This window comes from Lepidochelys kempii, chromosome 12, assembly GCF_965140285.1.
Source record: "Lepidochelys kempii isolate rLepKem1 chromosome 12, rLepKem1.hap1, whole genome shotgun sequence".
Classification (NCBI taxonomy): domain Eukaryota; kingdom Metazoa; phylum Chordata; order Testudines; family Cheloniidae; genus Lepidochelys; species Lepidochelys kempii.
In genome coordinates, this window is record NC_136391.1 from 3,689,115 (window position 1) to 3,710,716 (window position 21,602).

Sequence of the window (21,602 nt, forward strand, 5' to 3'; positions counted from 1 at the left end):
CAGCCCATACTTCTTTAACTTGCTGGCAAGAATACTGTGGGAGACAGTGTCAAAAGCTTTGCTAAAGTCAAGGAACAACACGTCCACCGCTTTCCCCTCATCCACAGAGCCAGTTATCTCGTCATAGAAGGCAATTAGATTCGTCAGGCATGACTTGCCCTTGGTGAATCCATGCTGACTGTTCCTGATCACTTTCCTCTCCTCTAAGTGCTTCAAAATGAATTAGTTGGGGACCTGCTCCATGATTTTTCCAGGGACTGAGGTGAGGCTGACTGGCCTGTAGTTCCCAGGATCCTCCTTCTTCCCTTTTTTAAAGATGGGCACTACATAAGCCTTTTTCCAGTCGTCTGGGATTTCCCCTGACCGCCATGAGTTTTCAAAGATAATGGCCAATGGCTCTGCAATCACATCCGCCAACTCCTTTAGCACTCTTGGATGCAGCGCATCCGGCCCCATGGACTTGTGCTCGTCCAGCTTTTCTAAATAGTCCCGAACCACTTCTTTCTTCACAGAGGGCTGGTCACCTCCTCCCCATGCTGTGCTGCCCAGTGCAGTAGTCTGGGAGATGACCTTGTTCGTGAAGACAGAGGCAAAAAAAGCATTGAGTACATTAGCTTTTTCCACATCCTCTGTCACTAGGTTGCCCCCCTCATTCAGTAAGGGGCCCACACTTTCCTTAACTTTCTTCTTGTTGCTAACATACCTGAAGAAACCCTTCTTGTTACTCTTAACATCTCTTGCTAGCTGCAACTCCAGGTGTGATTTGGCCTTCCTGATTTCACTCCTGCAGGCCCGAGCAATGTTTTTATACTCTTCCCTGGTCATTTGTCCAATCTTCCACTTCTTGTAAGTTTCTTTTTTGTATTTAAGATCAGCAAGGATTTCACTGTTAAGCCAAGCTGGTCGCCTGCCATATTTACTGTTCTTTCGACATATCAGGATGGTTTGTCCCTGTAACCTCAATAAGGATTCTTTACAATACAGCCAGCTCTCCTGGACTCCTTCCCCCTCATGTTATTCTCCCAGGGGATCCTGCCCATCCGTTCCCTGAGGGAGTCAAAGTCTGCTTTTCTGAAGTCCAGGGTCCATATTCTGCTGCTCTCCTTTCTTCCCTGTGTCAGGATCCTGAACTCGACCATCTCATGGTCACTGCCTCCCAGGTTCCCATCCACTTTTGCTTCCCCTACTAATTCTTCCCGGTTTGTGAGCAGCAGGTCAAGAAGAGCTCTGCCCCAGTTGGTTCCCTCAGCACTTTCACCAGGAAATTGTCCCCTACCCTTTCCAAAAACGTCCTGGATTGTTTGTGCACCGCTGTATTGCTCTCCCAGCAGATGATTGAAGTCTCCCATGAGAACCAGGGCCTGCGATCTAGTAACTTCCGTGAGTTGCCGGAAGAAAGCCTCCTCCACCTCATCCCCCCCGGTCCGGCGGTCTATAGCAGACTCCCACCACGACATCACCCTTGTTGCTCACACTTCTAAACTTAATCCAGAGACTCTCAGGTTTTTCTGCAGTTTCATACTTGAGCTCTGAGCAGTCATACTGCTCCCTTACATACAGTGCAACTCCCCCACCTTTTCTGCCCTGCCTGTCCTTCCTGAACAGTTTGTATCCATCCATGACAGTACTCCAGTCATGTGAGTTATCCCACCAAGTCTCCGTTATTCCAATCACATCATAATTCCTTGACTGTGCCAGGACTTCCAGTTCTCCCTGCTTGTTTCCCAGGCTTCTTGCATTTGTGTATAGGCACTTGAGATGACTCGCTGATCTTCCCTCTTTCTCAGTATGAGGCAGGAGCCCTGCCCTCTCGCGCGCTCCTGCTTGTGCTTCCTCCCAGTATTCCAATTCCCTGCTTTGGTCTTCTTCCCCCGGTGAACCTAGTTTAAAGCCCTCCTCACTAGCTTAGCCAGCCTGCTTGCGAAGATGCTCTTCCCTCTCTTCGTTAGGTGGAGCCTGTCTCTGCCTAGCACTCCTCCTTCTTGGAACACTATCCCATGGTCAAAGAATCCAAAGCCTTCTCTCCAACACCACCTGCGTAGCCATTCGTTGACTTCCACGATTCGACGGTCTCTACCCAGGCCTTTTCCTTCCACGGGGAGGATGGACGAGAACACCACTTGCGCCTCAAACTCCTTTATCCTTCTTCCCAGAGCCACGTAGTCCGCAGTGATCCGCTCAAGGTCATTCTTGGCAGTATCATTGGTGCCCACATGGAGAAGCAGGAAGGGGGAGCGACCCGAGGGCTTGATGAGTCTCGGCAGTCTCTCTGTCACATCGTGAATCCTAGCTCCTGGCAAGCAGCAGACTTCTCGGTTTTCCCGGTTGGGGCGGCAGATAGATCACTCAGTCCCCCTGAGGAGAGAGTCCCCGACCACCACCACCCGCCTCCTTCTCTTGGGAGCGGTGCTTGTGGAACCCCCAACCCTAGGACAGTGCATCTCATGCCTTCTAATCGCCGGAGTCTCCTTCTGTTCCCTTCCCTCAGACGTATCATCTAGTCCACTCTCCGCCTTCGTACCTGTGGAGAGAAGATGAAAATGGTTACTTACCTGTATCTGCGTTGCTGGTACATGGACGCTCCCCTTTCTTCTTCTGGAGGTCACACACTGCCAAATTTCTTCACCATCTTCCTGTCCCCACTGCGCAGCCTGCTCCGAATCTTCAGAACATTGTAGAAGCATATCCTGACGTCTGTCCAGGAAATCTTCAGTTTCTCTGATGCAACGCAGGGTTGATCCTTGTTTCTCCAGACCTTGAACCTTCTCTACCAATATGGAGACCATCCTGCACTTTGTACAGACAAAGTCACTTCTGTCCTGTGGAAGAAAGACAAACATGGCACGTCCAGTGCAGGTCACAACAGCTGAACCCCCCCCCATCCATATTACCTTCCTTCTCCGAGCTTCCTCAGGAGTTGTAGTAACTGCTCCTGAGGTTCTGCTCTTGGCTCTGCCACTGACCTGCTGTGTGACCTTGGCTAGTCACCTCCCCGCTCTGTGCCTCAGTTTCCCCTTCCCCCCATTGTCTGCCTTGTCTATTTGGACTATAAGCTCTTTGGGGCAGGGACTGTCTCTCATTTTATGTGTATAGCACCTGCTCCATGGGGCTGTGATCTCAAGTGCTTGTATTACTGTAGGCCCTACTGTAATACAAATAATAACAAAGAACACCATGCAGCCCACTGGAGAGACACCAGCATCCCTTCAGGCACCTAACACTTTCCTAAGCATTTCAGCCTCTCTCAGCATATCCCAGCAGATCCATGTTAGGGAATGGGGTTTGTCAGGGACAAGAGGTTCTAGGTGGTGCCACATTTTGTCACGTGTACTGATCGATAGTGTCTGAGCACCTCACCATCTATTTCTTGCCATTATTCTCGCAGCACCCATGGGAGGCAGGGAAGTGCTCTTATCCCCATTTTTTGACCGATGGGGAACTGCAGCACAGAGAGACTAAGGGAACATCGCCACAGCAGCTGGGAAGTGCAATCCCCAGTTTGGGCAGACGCTCTGGTGCTTGTGCCTAAAAATCACCGTGCAGCGGCGCGGGCTCGCCACCCACATACAACGCTTCCCAACCCTCCGGCTACATCCTTGGGTGGTGAACCTGCGCTACCAGGGCCGTGCTGCTAGGGTGTGTACATCTCCCGGAAGTGGGAATCATACCTCCCAGATGCCAGGAAGACAGACCGTCACAAGGGCACACAGGAAGTTGGTAACCGAGAAAGGAATTGAATCTGGGTCCCCCCTCGCCCAGGCTGGCCGCTTGGCCATGCAGCCACCCTTCCCCTGGCTGAGCAGACTGAGTTTCTCCACTGGGTTGCTGTCTTGAAATGTGCGCCCTGCACACCTCTGGCCCAGCAACTGAGCTGGTTGGCAGATACACTGGAGGTAGGTATAGGCAGTGATGAGCTGCCAAAATCTTAACAACCGGTTCCCTATAAAAAGTTCTGATGTAAGGGCTGTGCCCCAGTATGTATTTTTTGTACCCACAGGGTTACCATACGTCCGTATTTTCCTGGGAGGAATTTTAAAATTTGAAACTTCCTCCCGGACGGCGATTTAAGAACCAAAAAGCCTGACCTGTCCGGGAAAATACGGGTGTGTGTTAACCCTGTCTAAAGTTCTTTTTTAAAAAAATGGGCCTGACCTAGAAACGAGCTCCGTTTCCCATGTGTGGGGCCCTGCCACGCCCTGGGGGTGTGCTCGGGTGACCAGATGTCCCGATTTTATAGGGACAGTCCCGAGTTTGGGGTCTCTTTCTTATATAGGCTCCTATTACTCCCCACCCCCGTACCCGATTTTTCACACTTGCTGTCTGGTCACCCTAGGGTGTGCACATGTGTGGGTCTCAGCTGCTCCCTGCCCCCCTCACTGAAGCAGGTGTGCAGGGTTACTGCCCTGGGAACTGCAGGGCACCAGTGGACGTGGAGCCAGCTGCAGACAGGGGCATGGGGCAGGGATAGCAGGAGGCAGGGGGTGCGGAGCTGGCTGGAGACAGGAGGGTGCGGGGTTGGCTGGAGGCAACGGGGTATGGGGCTGGCTGGAGATAGGGCAGGGGCTGACTGGAAGTAGAGGCTGGCTGCAGGCAGGGGCTGGTGCGGGCAGGACAGGGGGTGCGGGGGTGGCTGGAGGCGGGGGCCGGCTGCGGGCAGGGGGGTGGGGGCTGGCTGCAGGCAGGGGCTGGCTGTGGGCAGAGGGTGCGGGGCTGGCTGCAGGCAGGGGCTGGCGTGGGCAGGGGCTGGTGCGGGCAGGACAGGGGGTGGCTGGAGGCAGGGGCCGGCTGTGGGCAGGGGGTGCGGGGCTGGCTGCAGGCAGAGGCTGGTGTGGGCAAGGGCTGGTGCGGGCAGGACAGGGGGTGCAGGGGTGGCTGGAGGCGGGGGCCGGCTGCGGGCAGGGGGGTGGGGGCTCGCGGGGAGCAGCCCGAGCAGCAGGACGCAGCCCCAGCCCAGCAGAGCAGCCGGGGACCCACCCGGCAGCAGCGGGAGCCCCAGGGCCAGGGGAACAGCAGCAGCCCCAGGGCTCGTGGCCAGGGCCAAGCGGCAGCCCACGTGGCTCCCGCAGCGCAGCGCCCCCGGCGGCCGGAGGGGGAATTACATCACTTCCTGGCCAGAGCCCATCAAAGCCTCAGCGCCCCCTGCAGGGAAGCGGGTTAACAACCGGTTCTAAAACTGCTTCAAAATTTAACAACTGGTTCGTGTGAACTGGCTCCAGTTCGCCACTGGGTATAGGATACAGAGGGACCTAGAGAAATTAGAGGATTGGCCCAAAGGAAATCTGATGAGGTTCAACAAGGACAAGTGCAGAGTCCTGCACTTAGGATGGAAGAACCCAATGCACTGTTACAGACTAGGGACCGAATGGCTCGGCAACAGTTCTGCAGAAAAGGACCGAGGGGTGACAGTGGACGAGAAGCTGGATATGAGTTAGCAGTGTGCCCTTGTTGCCAAGAAGGCCAATGGCATTTTGGGATGTATAAGTAGGGGCATAGCGAGCAGATCGAGGGACGTGATCATCCCCCTCTATTCGACATTGGTGAGGGCTCATCTGGAGTACTGTGTCCAGTTTTGGGCCCCACGCTACAAGAAGGATGTGGAAAAATTGGAAAACGTCCAGCGGAGGGCAACAAAAATGATTAGGGGACTGGAATACATGACTTATGAGGAGAGGCTGAGGGAACTGGGATTATTTAGTCTGCAGAAGAGAAGAATGAGGGGGGATTTGATAGCTGCTTTCAACTACCTGAAAGGGGGTTCCAAAGAGGATGGATCTAGACTGTTCTCAGTGGTGGCAGATGACAGAACAAGGAGTAATGGTCTCAAGTTGCAGTGGGGGAGGTTTAGGTTGGATATTAGGAAAAACTTTTTCACTAGGAGGGTGATGAAGCACTGGAATGCGTTACCTAGGGAGGTGGTGGAATCTCCTTCCTTGGAGGTTTTCAAGGTCAGTCTTGACAAAGCCCTGGCTGGGATGATTTAGTTGGGGATTGGTCCTGCTTTGAGCAGGGGGTGGACTTCCAACCCTGATATTCTATGATTCTATGATGTGCCCAGCTACTGCAGTGGTTTGCCACACTTTGAAATCCATGCAGGTGAATGAAAACACTTCCCCTTTGCCAGCAGGAATGAAGTATTGTCCTAGAAAAGACTTTCCCAAGCCTAACACCTAGCTGTGGGCCTGCTTGGGTGACCAACTGTGAAGGGCACAGGCAGCCTCTCTTCCCCCACTCACAGCCCTGTGCAATGTGGATGGGAGTGGGGGCACAGGGACTGGTCCCTGTTTGCTGTTACCCTCTTGGGTGCAAGCTGTCTGAAAGGGAGTGGGGTAAAAGTGGGGCTATGTAGCTGGTTGGGCATACTCTGTCCCCTCTCTGAGCCACAATTGGGGCCAAATCAGCCAGCCGTCCTACAGGGCATGCTGCCTGCAGTACAGCACCCTATAGCATGCCTGAAGGCACCCAGGGCACAACCAGTCCTGCATTAGTAATGGTCTGACAGGATAGGCCTCATGGTATATTCTGACACAGAGGCTTGAGTTTATGTGTGCTTTGCGGTCTATGGAAGCTACAATACATCGCTTGAATCCAGTAAGAGCAACTTCACTTGTTCTGTTTGCTTCAGCTCTGTGCCCTCCCTTCCTCACCTCTTGCCCCCATCCCAGCTCTTGGCAGCATCTCCATGTGTTCAGTGAACCCTCTGCCCGGTACCATATCCTGGCTGTCTCCCACCTGCTGCAGGGTTACATTGAACCAGAAAAAGAACAGGTGCTCAAGGTCTATTACCTGCCTGGCGTGCCTGAGGTCTTCCAGCAGACCTTCCAGATACAGGTGGCCCACCTGGAGCCAGAGAGCATCACCTTGAAAGGAGAGGGAACCTTCCCCAGGATCTGCCTGGATCTGCCCAGAAACATCAAAGGTAGGGACCCCCTCCCCACCATACCCTCTTCTGCTCAGTTCCAGACACTTGCTGAAGGCTTTCTCCAGTACTTCCTTGCCTTGCATTCGTAGGGCACCATCACACGTACTTCCAAAGAACATGTAGGTTCTGGGAACAATAGGACTGGCAGGGACCTCCTGGGTCATGGAGTCCACTCCCTGCTATGGCAGGCTGCTCCATCGGAGAAACTTATCAAGCTCAATCTTAGCACTAGTCAGGTTGTTTGGCCTCGCTCTGTCCATTGGCTCAGGGGATTATTAACGAAATCTTCAACCTTTCAACCGCTGCTATTGGCATGTGGTATTTACTGAGCACTGGCATGGCAGCAAATGCAGGAGAGGATGTGGTCTCTGCCCCAGAGACTGTACCATTGAGAGAGCCAGGTGATACAACAGTGGCCCAGAGAGGGTCCAGGTGGGCAAGAAGTTGTGGGGTAGGATGGAACAGTGGCAGGGAGGGATACAGCTCAAGGGAATGAGACACTTATATTGAGGAGGAAGATGAATGGGACCGAAGGAGGGATTCAGAGAGGGAGACACATGCTCTGCATGGTGTGTGAGGGGAGGTCTTTTTCACAGCAGCATTTGGGATGTGCTGAAGGGGAGGGAGGTGGGAAGCTGGGGGGCCAGAGAGGAGGAGACTGGGGATAGTCAAGGCAGGAGAAGACCCCAAGCCATGGAGAAGAGATTTAGTCACAGGGCTACAGAGGGAAGGATGGGATAGATGCTGGAGAGGAAAAGCCGAAAGGATTTAGGAATAACCTGAATGGGGTTTGTGGGAGGAAGAGAGGACTCAAATCAGATATTGAGGTTGTTTGCTTCAGTGACAGGGAGGACAATGGAGGAAGGGAGCGAGTCTGCGAGGAAAGATGAGGGGGCTCACTCTGGGTCATGCTTAGCTTGAGTTGGAGGAAGGACAGCGAGGTTGACAGGCAGTGACCGTTGTGCAAACACATGGAGTCGGAGAGGTAGATCTGGCGGGAATCAGCACAGGGAGAAGCCATGTTAGGTGAGCCAGGGATAAGAAGAGTCAGACGGGGGGAAGATGGGGAAGGGGATGGAGAAGACAAGGGAGGAGCTCTTGCCAGTTGTATCTATTTTGATTATGAAGGAACCAGCAAGTTCCTAAATGGAAAGGGAGGAGGACAGAAGCAGGGGAGAAGTTTTGAGAAGAAAATCAGAGGTTGAGCAGAGATCATAAGCACTGGACCTAATTGGGAGAGAACAGAACTGATGGCAGAGCTGCAGGAGGAGAGAGCTAATCTGTAGGGAAGGAAGTATGCACTGTTTCTGCATTTTCCTCAGTAGGTCTGAGAGATGGGGGGTCATGGTAGGGTTCAGTGAGGTTTCCTGGGTGTAACTGGGGTAGAATCTGTCTATAACCCGTGCTTTTTTCCTGACCACCCATTGGTTCCTCCTACAGGAAATGAAAGGTATGAGAATATCCTCAAGGAGGCAAAACAGAGAATGGAAGGAGAGATTCAGAGAAATGAGACACTTGGCCACCCAGATGCAATGGCTGCAGAGCCATCCACGGACCATTCTGGCACCATGGTAAGAAAGGCTGCTGTTTTCTTTAAGTGCTTCCTGCTGCCCTGGCCACACCCCTCTGCAGCCACCCTTATTTTGGCCTGTACTGACTCTTCATGCCCCCACCTCCGCGACGTGACTGACACTGTATCCAGTTTGTGTCACTGCAGCTGCATCCTTGGTAGGTTATCCACAGTCACCTGCCACGGGGATCATGCCTACAGTTTGTAACTACTCTAATTGCATTCGATAATTCTCAGAAAATACAGAAAATGTAACAATCTCAATAATACATGGTCTGATCCTGCAGCCCATGCTGACCTGAGTAGTCCCACTGATTTCCAGTAGGACTGACTGTGCAAGTAAACACTGGAGGACTGAGCCCAGAGAAGTGCACAGCCAAGAGAGGGATGATACAAAGGCATAAACATTGTGCCTGGTCTCTGCAGCAGATGGTTATCTAAGAGCCTCGCGCAGCAGAACTCTCAGCATGCTACTGGTGTGTAGCATTTGGAAGCTTATACAAGGAAGTATGGTCTGACAGGTGATCTATGCTGGCTTGGGTGTACTGTACTCGATCAGCTCAGGCAGTGGCTCTTCCAGGCTAGGAGCATGCCTTCATTCTGCTGTGTAAAGCGCTGGTAAACCTTTGGTGTGGAATCTATGTTTGGTAACGGTGATTTAGCTGGTTGCTGATGTGGGGAGAGCTATGTGTCTTACTCAGACCCAATATTTCTAGGTTTACCTGATCATAGAGAACTGAACTATTTGAGTCTGTAGTCTAAGATATTCCAGAGTCTTGTTTACATATGTTCTTATAACCATGCTCATCACGGTAGCATCAGACATGCATGAAGTGACATGACTCACGTCTGTCATGTGTGGTTTGTTCTCTCTCTCATCCTCTCCCCAACAATTCTGGGTGGGACTTTCCACTCTAACAAATACCCACTCATCAGTAGCTCATTGATTCCCTCAGGTCTCTGTAATGATATTCAGTTGAATTCTTGATTGTATGCTAGTTCCTGGATCTTTCTCTTTTCAATGCATTGCAGTCCATATTCTGTATAGATTCATGCCGATGGCAAAGAGCATTTAAAATAGTTCCCTGGGTGGGAAAACCTACATAAAATTGCATTACATTGTATTATATCACACAATTAGCTGCGTTAGACAGACAGGTGTTCACCCTTCCACCAGCAGATTTACTACAGTCCGGCCTGTATCAGTGATTGGGGTGGTCCTCCCTGTTGCATTTGTCTTTAATAGTGACCATTTAGTACATTCCAGGCCTCCACCGGGGACAGACAGATGCTTGGGATATTGAAAGTTTCCTGGCTTGTCTGGTAACTGGCCTGTATATTTGCCTGGCTACTCAGTTTTTAATTGTGAGTAGCCAGACAGAAAACCAGGTCATTTACCAGAGTGATCTCTTACGCTATCTCCAGGCAAGGTGGCTTGCTGGTAAACTACAGCCAGATCAACACTTACAAATTAGATCAGCCTCACTGCGTCACTCGAGGGCCGGGGGGGTGAAAAAATTCACCCCTTCAAGTACTGTAGTTTAGCTGACCTAACCTCTGGTGTAGCCATGGCTAGGTCGATGGTAGAGTTCTTCCATCATTGTACCTGCTGCTGCTCGAGGAGGGGGATTACCTACATTGACAGAGAAACCCTTCCGTCGATGCACAAAGTATCTACGCTACTGTGCTGCACCGCTGTCGCACCTGTAGGGAGAATGGTGGAGAGCTACATCCAGACTCAGCAGTGAGACAGAGGTGTTTGCCTTGTAGAGGGGATGACACCACCAACCCCATCAGAAGTTGCACGCAGTGAGAATGGGGGCCTGCCTTCCGGGAAGAGCTTTTGCTTTCTAGAGGGCTTCTGCTGACCAGTTACTCTCTTTGCTTTCCCCAGTTTGACACTTGGCTGCAGATGGAAGTGGAGCGGCTGCTCATACAAGAACATGCCCTGGAGCAGCAGAAAGCTATTGTCTCTGATCCCACGGAGGACTCCACCCTCAGCCAGCGTGCTCGCCAAAAACTAGTGAAGTTAGTGATGGCCTGTGGCCTGTTGGCCTGTGCAGGATGCCCACATCTACAGAACCATGCGGCAATAGTTCTGCACCTCAGCAGGGGCCTGTCTCTATGGGATGCTGCACGCCTCCTGCGAGCTGCTGAGTGTCCTCAACTCCCACTGACATTACTGGGACTTGCGGATGCTCAACACCTCACAGTGCCAGAGTTTGGAATTCAGGATTGGTTCCGATTCCAACTCCTGCGGGTCCCTCTGCAGCTCACTGGTTGGAAGTTCTTTGAAGGGGTCAACAAACATGGACAAGGGGGATCCAGTGGACATATACGGTACTTAGATTTCCAGAAAGCCTTGGACAAGGTCCCTCACCAAAGGCTCTTACATAAATTATGTTGTCATGGGATAAGAGAGAAGATCCTTTCATTGACTGAGAACTGGTTAAAAGACAGGGAACAAAGAGTAGGAATAAATGGTAAATTTTCAGAATGGAGAGGGGTAACTAGTGGTGTTCCCCAAGGGACAGTCCTAGGACCAATCCTATTCAACCTATTCATAAATGATCTGGAGAAAGGGGTAAACAGCGAGGTGGCAAAGTTTTCAGATGATACTAATCTGCTCAAGATAGTTAAGACCAAAGCAGACTGTGAAGAACTTCAAAAAGATCTCACAAAACTTAAGTGATTGGACAACAAAATGGCAAATGAAATTTAATGTGGATAAATGTAAAGTAATGCACATTGGAAAAAATAACCCCAACCATACATACAATATGATGGGGGCTACTTTAGCTACAACTAATCAGGAGAAAGATCTTGCAGTCATCGTGGATAGTTGTCTGAAGACGTCCACGCAGTGAGCAGCGGGATGTTAGGAATTATTAAAAAAGGGATCGAGAATAAGATGGAGAATATCTTATTGCCCTTATATAAATCCATGGTACACCCACATCTTGAATACTGCGTACAGGTGTGGTCCCCTCATCTCAAAAAAGATATACTGGCATTAGAAAAGGTTCAGAGAAGGGCAACTAAAATGATTAGGGGGTTGGAACAGGTCCCATATGAGGAGAGATTAAAGAGGCTAGGACTTTTTAGCATGGAAAAGAGGAGACTAAGGGGGGATATGATAGAGGTCTGTAAAATCATGAGTGGTGTGGAGAAAGTGAATAAGGAAAAGTTATTTACTTGTTCCCATAATATAAGAACTAGGGGCCACCAAATGCAATTAATGGTCACCAGGTTTAAAACAAATAAAAGGAAGTTCTTCTTCACACAGCACACAGTCAACCTGTGGAACTCCTTGCCTGAGGAGGTTGTGAAGGCTAGGACTATAACAGGATTTAAAAGAGAACTGGATAAATTCATGGAGGCTAAGTCCATTAATGGCTATTAGCCAGGATGGGTAAGGAATGGTGTCCCTAGCCTCTGTTTGTCAGAGGGTGGAGATGGATGGCAGGAGAGAGATCACTGATCATTACCTGTTAGGTTCACTCCCCCTGGGGCACCTGGCACTGGTCACTGTCAGCAGACAGGATACTGGGCTGGATGGACCTTTGATCTGACCCAGTATGGCCGTTCTTATGTTCTTATGAATGTGTAGCATTCCTTGCAAAAGATTTTACAATTCCATTGTTGACTACAAATGTTTTCCTCGTGTTGCTGGGCTGGTTTTGTCTCCAGCTCTGAGCCCAGCAGGGTCAGTCAAATTTATTAAAGTCAAATTGCCTTTTTCCAGGTTAATGCATCATTACTGGCAACAGCCAGAGACGATCAAACCAGTTCAGACTGGTAATAACCATTGCTACTGATGGGCCATGGAGCAGAAGGCTTCATAGGACAAGCTGACCAGACTGGGCATAACAGCAGGAAAATATTCCACTCCTGAGTTCAGGAACTGGGAATTACACAGATATCAACTGGACAAGACTTAGCCCAAGGAGTGTGGCTACTGGTGGGATCACAGGGGTACACAGACCAACAAGTCTTCTCAGTGCCCCTCCTTGAATGAGACAAAGACATTTCCCCTGTTCAGCTACACCTTGATTCAGGAACATGCTTGTGCTTCCGTCCCATTGACTTCACCTGCACCTAAGCATGTGCATAGGCTTATGCTTAAATGCTCTCCGCAATAGTGATGCCTTCCTGAATTGTGACCCTAGCACCAACGAGGAATGGGCCTGCTTTGGAAGAGCCTCACCTCCTATCTATGGAGGCTGAGTGCTGCATTCTAAGGGCGTTGGCATGGGTGAAACTTGGTTACAGTGCAGAGAAACTTCACTGAAATGTATTGAAGCAATTTTAAGTGACCCAGCATTACATTAATATACACTAGGGAACTTTTAGTTCACGCCAGCAGGCTCTACATGGGCCAGTTAGCATGCAACACATTGGTGTACTTTAGAAATCATGCACTGCTGCCCATGCAGACAAGCCGTTAATGACACATCATTGGGAATTTGGGCCTGGCGTTCCGCACTTAGGGCTGAGTTTTCTAAGCAGTGAATGGTGATATAATATGGGACTTGCTCCTTGCTTTGAAAATGCAGCCCAGTTGAGCAGGAGGTGTGACTCAAACTGAGCTCTCGTTAACCCTTTCAGAGCTCAGCTGCCTGAATACATCTTGGACTTTGGCTACATCATTCTTGGTAACATCCGAACTCACATTGTCAAAATCACCAACACCGGCGAGTTCCCTGTATCCTTCCATGCAGACAGACGGGCCCTGCATGATACAGGTAATGGGGGTGAGATGCTTATGTGGGCTTTAACTAAATGGGAGTAGGAATGAACCATCTCAGTTTGATGCAATAGTTCAAAATCTGTTGAATGTGCAGAGGCAGCAGTTCTGCAGAAAAGGACCCAGGGGTGACAGTGGACGAGAAGCTGGATATGAGTCACCAGTGTGCCCTTGTTGCTAAGAAGGCCAATGGCATTTTAGGGTGTATAAGCGGGAGCATTGTCAGCAGATCGAGGGACGTGATCGTTCCCCTCTATTCGGCATTAGTGAGGGCTCATCTGGAGTACTGTGTCCAGTTTTGGGCCCCACACTACAAGAAGGATGTGGAAAAATTGGAAAGAGTCCAGCGGAGGGCAACAAAAATGATTAGGGGACTGGAGCACATGACTTATGAGGAAAGGCTGAGGAAACTGGGCTTGTTTAGTCTGTGGAAAGGAAGAATGAGAGGGGATTTGATAGCTGCTTTCAACTACCTGAAAGGGGGTTCCAAAGATGATGGATCTAGACTATTCTCAGTGGTAGCAGATGACAGAACAAGGAGTAATGGTCTCAAGTTGCAGTGGCGGAGGTTTAGGTTGGGTATTAGGAAAAACTTTTTCACTAGGAGGGTGGTGAAGCACTGGAATGGGTTACCTAGGGAAGTGGTAGAATTTCCTTCCTGTAAGGTTTTCAAGGTCAGGCTTGACAAAGCCCTGGCTGTGATGATTTAGTTGGGGATTGGTCCTGCTTTGAGCAGGGGGTTGGACTAGATGACCTCCTGAGGTCCCTTCCAACTGCGATATTCTATGATTCTATGTACTATGGGAAATCCCACCTCTTCCCATTAGGGCTTTCTGTTTCTTACGCTTTCCTCCATCCAGTAACGCTCACTCCACCCGCCACTCTGCCAGCTGCCTTTTTGCCAACTCTTACTTCAGTTGGAGGGACAGAAAGCCAGGATCCCCTCCCCTCCACCCCCGTTTCTGGGCTGCTCTCAGCTGATGGAAAACCTCATACCAGCTCCTAGCCAATGCCCCATCTACACACCCTGTTGGTGGGGGAAAGTTGGAGAGTGACTGTGCAACTTTCTCAGCTGGCCAATGGTCCCATAGGGATCATAGCCAACTGGCATAAGTAAGAGCAGCCCCTAAGCCCACCCCCAGGGCTGAGTGGCTCTCAGTGCAGGAGAGAATCGAGACCAGAATATATCAAGTCTGGTCCTGCTCCCTAAGTGATCAGTGGAAGTTTTATTGTTGACTTTAATGGGAGCAGGATTGGGCCCAGAGTCATCCTTTAAGATCAGTGTCAGTGTTTCTCCAGGGATCAGTTATTAGGGAATTAGATGATGCTGCAGGGGGAAGTCAGCACCTTCTTTTCCCCCCTTGCTACAGCTTGGCCTGTGGCCTGGTCTCCCTCCATCTGATAGCTGGAATGCAGGTTTGCAGCATGGGAGCACACAGACACATCTCGTTCATGACAGACTTGAGCACAGTGCTTATTTTGTTATTAAACCTGGGTTTTAGACTCACATACAAGGCTCTGATTACTTTGTTCTGTGTATGTACAGTGCCTAGCACAATGAGGTTCTGATCTGTCACTAGGGGCCCTCGCTGCTCCGGTGCTACCAACAATAAATAATCATCCCCTTTTATAACACTAATGAAAATGTCTGGGTGTTTGTTTTCAATGTTTTGCTTTAAAATTACAGGATAAACCAGCTCTTAGCCAAGTCCTGTTAGAAAGCAGTGACTGTCCTGGGAGAAAGGTCCTTAAAGCCACCTCTGGGGTGTCTGGTAGGGAGCTGCTGATTGGAAATCTCTGCAGAAGAGAGTCAGAATAAGTGGGATTTCAGCAGCTGCAGTAACTTGTACCAAACACTTGGGATGCTAAAGAGCAAAGTGTGCGTGTTACTTCACTGAGGGGGCCTGCCCAGATACAGGCAGAGCAGATGGGTCTCTCCTGTGCTCTGTTATTGGGGGTTGGGGTTTCTGTTGTTTTACTGGCTGAATAGTGACATGCATTGTCACACTCTGATGTGCAGTGCTTTGTATGTAAAGTTGCTCTTTGCATTAACAGGGATCACTCATATAAATCTCCAACCATGAGAAACTCAAGAGACTAGCCAGGAAGTGTACAAGTGTTCACACTGGCTCAGTTTTGCTGTGTTGTGATGAACATGTGTGTGTGTGTGTGTGTTTCTACTAAGCAGAATCAGAACTGCTGTGCTGTGTCATACATAGGCCCTAGTGCTTTCAGCCGGTGGCGATTCTCCTTTCCCTCTGGTACCTGTGCTCTCGGAGCAGAGGGATCTGCTTTCTGTCACCAGTAAGGGGTGGAGGGATGTATTGTGACAAATTGTATTGTGAAGCATAGTTACACTACGACTCACATGCATCATGCTTTCTGCAGACCATAGGTTCTAAGTGGTTTTGTTATATGGTGTTCAAGGTTTCAGCGTAGAACTGGACCGCGTGAAGAACCTGCCCTACTGTGAGACAGAAACATTTGAAGTACAGTTTGATCCACGTAGTGCCAACTTGCCCTTGGGAGATGTGGAAGTGCTCCTGCCCATCAAGGTATGAGGTATTCTCCAGCCCCGTAGCCTTCACTCTCCATCCAGGTTTGAGTCACTCTCTTAGCCCGGCTTCCCCAGCCTGTCACGGTTCAAGTCTGCAGTTAGTTCTCCTCCAGACTTCTCACCGGGGGCTATGTTGTGTACTCAGGTTGTAGCTGGCCCGACGTTTCACATCTGCCTTCGTGCCAAGGTGACTATGCCTTCACTCTGCATCTCCAGCAACAAGCTGGAGTTCTCCTCCGTCCAGTGTGGGCAGTGCCAGGTGGAGACCATCCAGCTCCACAATCAGCTGCAGATCACTTGCGAATGGTTCATCACCAGTAATGAGTGCATCAAAAAGGTAAAGCAAAGACAGCCAGTGACGCCCCTGCCTCCTTCCATTACCGCCACTCCCCATTGTGCCCTCAGGCCTCAGTTCCACAACCCTTATTGCACAGAGTAGTACTTACCTCAGTAATGACTCAGTGAGTAAGGATTGTAGATCCAGGACCTACAGCAGAGTACCAGCCTGCTCCAGCCATAGAGTCAGCTTACTAGGCCGTGGATGCGTTTTAAGACCCAATAGTCAAACAGCTGATGACGTTTGCTGAGCTGATACATTTGAGCTGCTAATGTCAAAGCTGTGAGCCAAGTGGGAATTCCCTTTTTAAGAACATCATGGGAACATCATAGCGCCTTTCATGCTCTGTTCTGCAAACAGGAACATGCTTGATTCATGAGCCCCATGTGTCATTCCTCAGACCAGGAGATGCAGGGAGCACAAGGCTGCCCAGGGGATTGTGGGAAGAAGGAATGATACTCTGCAGCATCTCTGGTAGTGAAGCAAGGGCCAGCATTGATGAGCTCTGAAGAAAGTCTCATGCAGCCACGGCTGGTCCCTGCACTAAGGGGACTTTGAGAGAGGAGAGAAGAGGAGGAATTGCTCAGCTGGAGATTGGGGAGGAGGTGGGAGAAGGCCTGTTCTCAGCATCCCCTAGTCTGTTTTGAAATTCCCACCCATACTGTTTAATTCTTGTAACTATCATCAAGAGTAAAGTGCTGTAGCTAAAGGTTTTTGAACCTGGGTAATTGGAGCTGGCTCTGATTGTCTGGAATTTGTCATCTGTTTGTGCCTTGCCTCTCTACTAATTCCCTGGCCGTCTCCTTCCATCATTCTTTACCCCCGGCCTGAGCGGTAACATGCTTCTGTGTTTCTCGTTGGTTAATTGAAACAGCTGTTTCTGACTGGTTACTTGGCTGGTCCATGTTCTATGAAGGCTGTGGCTGTAGCCGTGTTTCAGGGTCTGAGCTAATCGTTTGGGTTTGGGCAATCAGGTGGATAAACGCTTGCCAGCCAGCCTGCGGCGGAAGCTGCGTCAGGAATTCAAATCAAAGCCCCCTATCTTTGAGATGGTCCCCTCATCTGGGATGCTGGCTCCGGGGGAGCAACTCAATGCGCAGGTCAAGTTTGCGCCACTGGAAGAGGTGAGATTGTCTAGTAATTACCAAAGAAGGGGGAGGCAGTGTGGTGTGGTGGTGAAAACCCAGGGCTGGTGCCTCTGTTTCCCCCTTTGTGCTCCCAGAGTGCAAAGTGCTGCTAGCCTACTACTTCTCTATGACCCCCAAAGCCGTCCCTTGGGTAAGGTGAATCAGGGCGACCGCTCCAGGCCCCATGCTTAGGGCGCCCCCATGCTTCAGCATGCATGTGTCTTGCGGGGTGCACTAGGCCAGCCCAGTGGGGTGGAGTTTGGGATGCCTGGGGAGCCAGGCTGGCTCAGGGGGTGGGGTTAGGGGTTAGCGGTGGGCCTGGCCCTGGCAGCAGGGGTTAGGCCTGCGCTCACCAGTGGGAAGTACGCGTTGTATTTCTTTTTCTTGCTCAGTCTCTGGCAGCAGCAGCAGTGACCCCAACTCGCCCCGCTCTGCCCTGCCCCGCCGGCTCCTGGTGTCACCTGCTGCCACACCAGCCGCCAGCGTCCCAGAACATGCCAGTGCCCAGCTGACCCCATCCAGTGCCCTTCTGCCCCAGACCCTTCCCTTTTCCAGGACCCCCCAGCACAGCGGGCCCCCTCACCCCTAGCACAGTGCAACCCTGTGACTCTCCATCGTCCCCTCCCCACACCAGATTTCACCTGTATAAAAATGTTAAGGGGGTCCCATAGAGGCTGATTTGTCCCGGGCCCCGCACCCTGCTAGGGACGGTCCTGATGACCCCCTTCCTATGGCTTTTATAACTGGGAGCGCTGCCCCATCACTCTGGGAGCAGCCTTTCCACCTTTAACAACACAGCTCTCCTAGACTCCCCATCAGTGCTGCCACCAAACTCTGCCTCCGGAGATAACTGTCCCATGAAGGGGGGAAACCCCAAGGGCCATCGAGCCTGGTAGCCTGTCTCTGACAGTGGCCAGTGCCAGATGCTTCAGCAGAAGGTGTAAGAGCTCCTTAGATGCAGGCTGATCCACCCCCATATAAGTCTCACCTGTTCTGAGGCAGTGCTGCCAGGCATTATGCTCAGGTAGTGCGGCTTTGGGAAGAGGTGAATCACTCTCTGCACTGTTTCAGAGGAACAGCCGTGTTAGTCTGTATTCGCAAAAAGAAAAGGAGTACTTGTGGCACCTTAGAGACTAACCAATTTATTTGAGCATGAGCTTTCGTGAGCTACAGCTCACTTCATCAGATGTTTTCCTGCACTCTGCACTGTGTGTCATTTGAGCCTTTCTGTTAAGGCTACAGCTCATTTCCCCACTGGCTTTGTGTTGTACATTCACCAAGGACAGGATGAAATCACCCAAAACATCATCTTGGCTTTGTTATACAAGTACCCAGATACAGTGCTGGGTCCTGGAACCACCTGGGGCCTGAATGCAAATACACTGAGATATGGGCCAAATTCACTGGTGATGTAAGTAAATGGGTGCAACTTCATTGGCCCTTAGGGCCTTGATCTCACATAGGCCAGTAGTGCACTTGGACCCTGTGTGTTTCTTTGGAGCAAGGGGCATGAAGGAATCCCACGGGTTTCTCTTTCTCTTCCCAGAGGTTTTACACCAACCATCTAACAGTGCACATCTCCCAGAGCAGTGACCGGCTGTTGTTGCTTGTCTCTGGATACGGTCTGGAGCCACGGCTGGAGTTCACGCCCTCAGTGCTGGAGCTGGGGCCCCTGCTGCCATATGGTGTGGGGGATGAGGCAGAGGTGGTAGTGAAGAACCCATGCAAGTTCCCCATTGAGTTCTACTCCTTGGAGTTTGACCAGCAGTATCTGACTGAGGAGAGGGTGAGAGGAGAGGGAGTCCTGGCACCCCCCTTGTCACTTAAAACCTCTGAATGCTTCAGAGGTCCTGAAGTTCCAACTCTTTATTAAGCGGGACCAAGCACTAGAGGCAAACCATGCAGGAGAGCCCAAAGGGCCAGCAGCTGTGATGCTGGCATTGAGGAGTAGCTGCATTTCATTGCTTGCTTCCCAACTCCCATGGATTATCCCTGTTGGAGTCATTCCCTAGTCCCACAAACCCCTCCCTCCATGTGCTATTCCAGAGAAATGCCCTCTTCCCTCCTCCACTGCCCTGTGACACCAGCACCTCCCGGCAGAGCAATTGGGAGCTGGTGGGAGACCTTTCACACTGAGTCATAGGCCTCGCACCAGGGGGCAGGCTTCAAGTGAATGGTGTCACAGCAGGCCTCAGGTTGACTTTGATCTACCGGTGTGGGAGGAGGCTGTGGTCCAGCTCTAGCAGCCAGCACCTCATGTTACCCTGTAGCCCCATTCGGCAGATGCAGGCAGCTGCGCTGATGGGCTGCAGAGGGGTTTGGGGCCAGCCCAGTTCAGTTAGAGGGGAGGTCTCTACAACGCCTTTGTGGGAGAGAGGAGAAGGAAGAGGGGATATGAGAGGCCCCTGGGCTCTCTCTGAGGCACTCTGGGGGAGGAGGGAATGGATTCCTGGAAGCCTGACCTATGTCTGTGGCTTCTCTTCTTTTTGGCCACAGATTTTGCGGATGCTGAAGGGCTACGATTCCCATAACACCCTGCTGCTGCCCCCTCGCATCCCAGGTGAGAAGCTGCCTCCAGAGGTGCTGGAGTATTACAAAGAACAGAAGAGGATTCCAGATGAGCTAGCTAAGGCCAAAATGATGGAGGCAATAAGCCAAGAGAACGGTGAGGACTCTGAACAAAGTGCAGCTTGTTCTAGACTTTCAAGGAACAGAACTGACCTTAGCTGTGTCTAGGATTTTCCCCAAAGCTACATGTAAGTGGAAATGCTGATGGAGGAAACCCAGATATCCACATGGAAACACCTTACTGGCTGGCCTTCTATAGCAGGCCTTGTCTGCAGCAGCCAGCAGTGCCCACACCAAGCACTGTATGTACTGGTCCCAGTTCTGCTCTGACTTACACTGGTGAATCTCCGTGGACTTTGATGGGTCACTCCTGACTTACAGGCTATGAGAGGAGACTTAGGCCCCATCTGCTCAGTGTAAATCAGGAGTATCTCCACTGATGTCACTCCCCCTTTGTACAGCAGTGTAATGGACTGAGAACAGAATCCAGCCCTTTAGACTCCTGTCACCAAAGACTCTAGGGTGTAGGCTGGAGCCAGAGCCCAAATGATGGGATTTCATGGATTCTTTTCATGCCACCCAGATCTAGCTCTTTCTACCCATTGTTACCTTAAATAATAGAGTCATCCATTCAAAGGCCAGGAGAGGCCATTGTGATCAACTAGTCTGGCCCCCTGTACAAGAGACTCCTCCACATCATGCCTATGTTGCAGAGGGTCACGGGGGTGATAGCCAGTGGATCAGTGGGGCAATGGTTTCACTGGCCCCAGACTGGCCCACTCTGCCCTGCCACTCCAAGCTCCACTGTGCACAGAAACAGGAGGATCCCCTGAGCGAGCTCCCAGAATCCTGCCTTCCCCTCACTCTGCAGAACTACATCCATCCTACTGCACCCATGCCCCTCCATGGCTGTGGAGGAAGAGCCCTGCCCCTCAATAATTCCGAGAACATGGTAGGACACAACACATCTCTCAACAGAGACTAACCTGAACCATGTACAATTACACATAATGAGTCACTACCATACTGCAAGTGCATGAGAGATACAGGCCAGCAAGCTTTAGCAATCTAGCGCATGTATTTCCCCACTATGTTCACACCTTGAAGAGCAGTGCTTTTCAGTTCAGCTACTGGCTGATTGCTCTGTGTGCAGCAAATTCCTCTGGTCTGTTGAACAGGAATTCATTATAAAAATAGAAAAGGCTGACACGCACGTAAGAATTACAAAGAACAGAAGCGGGATCCGCAGGGATCCAAGAGCCCCGAGAGCAGCCCGGCTTCCAGGGGGAGCTGTGCACAGAGCTGAGAGTCCAGGCTCTCAGCCCCCCACACTGCCCCTTTTACGTGCTTATCAGAAGAAGAAGGGCAGTGTGGCCATGAACCACCACAGTAATTACTGCAGTAGCTATAGACATGCCCAATGAACATTTGACCAAACATTTCTGCTGCAAGGGCTGTAATTTGCTGTTCATCATTTTGTATTAGCTGCTCTCCAGCTGTGAAAGTTTCAGTCACCCGATACTGAGGCAGAAATCATATTATGTGATTTATCAATCGCACACCACGAAGAGTACCTAATCAAAGAGAACCATTTGAGAAAAAGCCACGAGGTGAAATTGCCCTAGGCGCAGTGGGCGGCCTATGGCTTGGGCATTGCCTGAACCTAGCTTGTACAGTAAGGCAATCACAAATGTCAGATGGTGATTAGCCAATTCCCACCATGTCTTCCTGCACTCAATCTCTCCTCCCTTCCCTCCTCTTCCTCCCTCTCTTCCCC

General features: G+C 50.9%; 1 protein-coding gene across 1 annotated transcript in view; it reads left to right on the forward strand.

Annotated features, from left to right (window-relative positions):
* The window catches only part of HYDIN (HYDIN axonemal central pair apparatus protein), a 427,107-nt gene that overhangs the window by 288,176 nt on the left and 117,329 nt on the right, over positions 1 to 21,602 (forward strand). Inside the window, exons 29-37 of the mRNA XM_073307159.2 lie at positions 6,739 to 6,916; positions 8,360 to 8,490; positions 10,384 to 10,517; positions 13,098 to 13,234; positions 15,664 to 15,791; positions 15,939 to 16,130; positions 17,105 to 17,254; positions 18,804 to 19,043; positions 19,754 to 19,922. Of these exons, the coding sequence (XP_073163260.2) occupies positions 6,739 to 6,916; positions 8,360 to 8,490; positions 10,384 to 10,517; positions 13,098 to 13,234; positions 15,664 to 15,791; positions 15,939 to 16,130; positions 17,105 to 17,254; positions 18,804 to 19,043; positions 19,754 to 19,922 (1,459 nt within the window). The remainder of the gene's footprint in view (positions 1 to 6,738; positions 6,917 to 8,359; positions 8,491 to 10,383; positions 10,518 to 13,097; positions 13,235 to 15,663; positions 15,792 to 15,938; positions 16,131 to 17,104; positions 17,255 to 18,803; positions 19,044 to 19,753; positions 19,923 to 21,602) is intronic.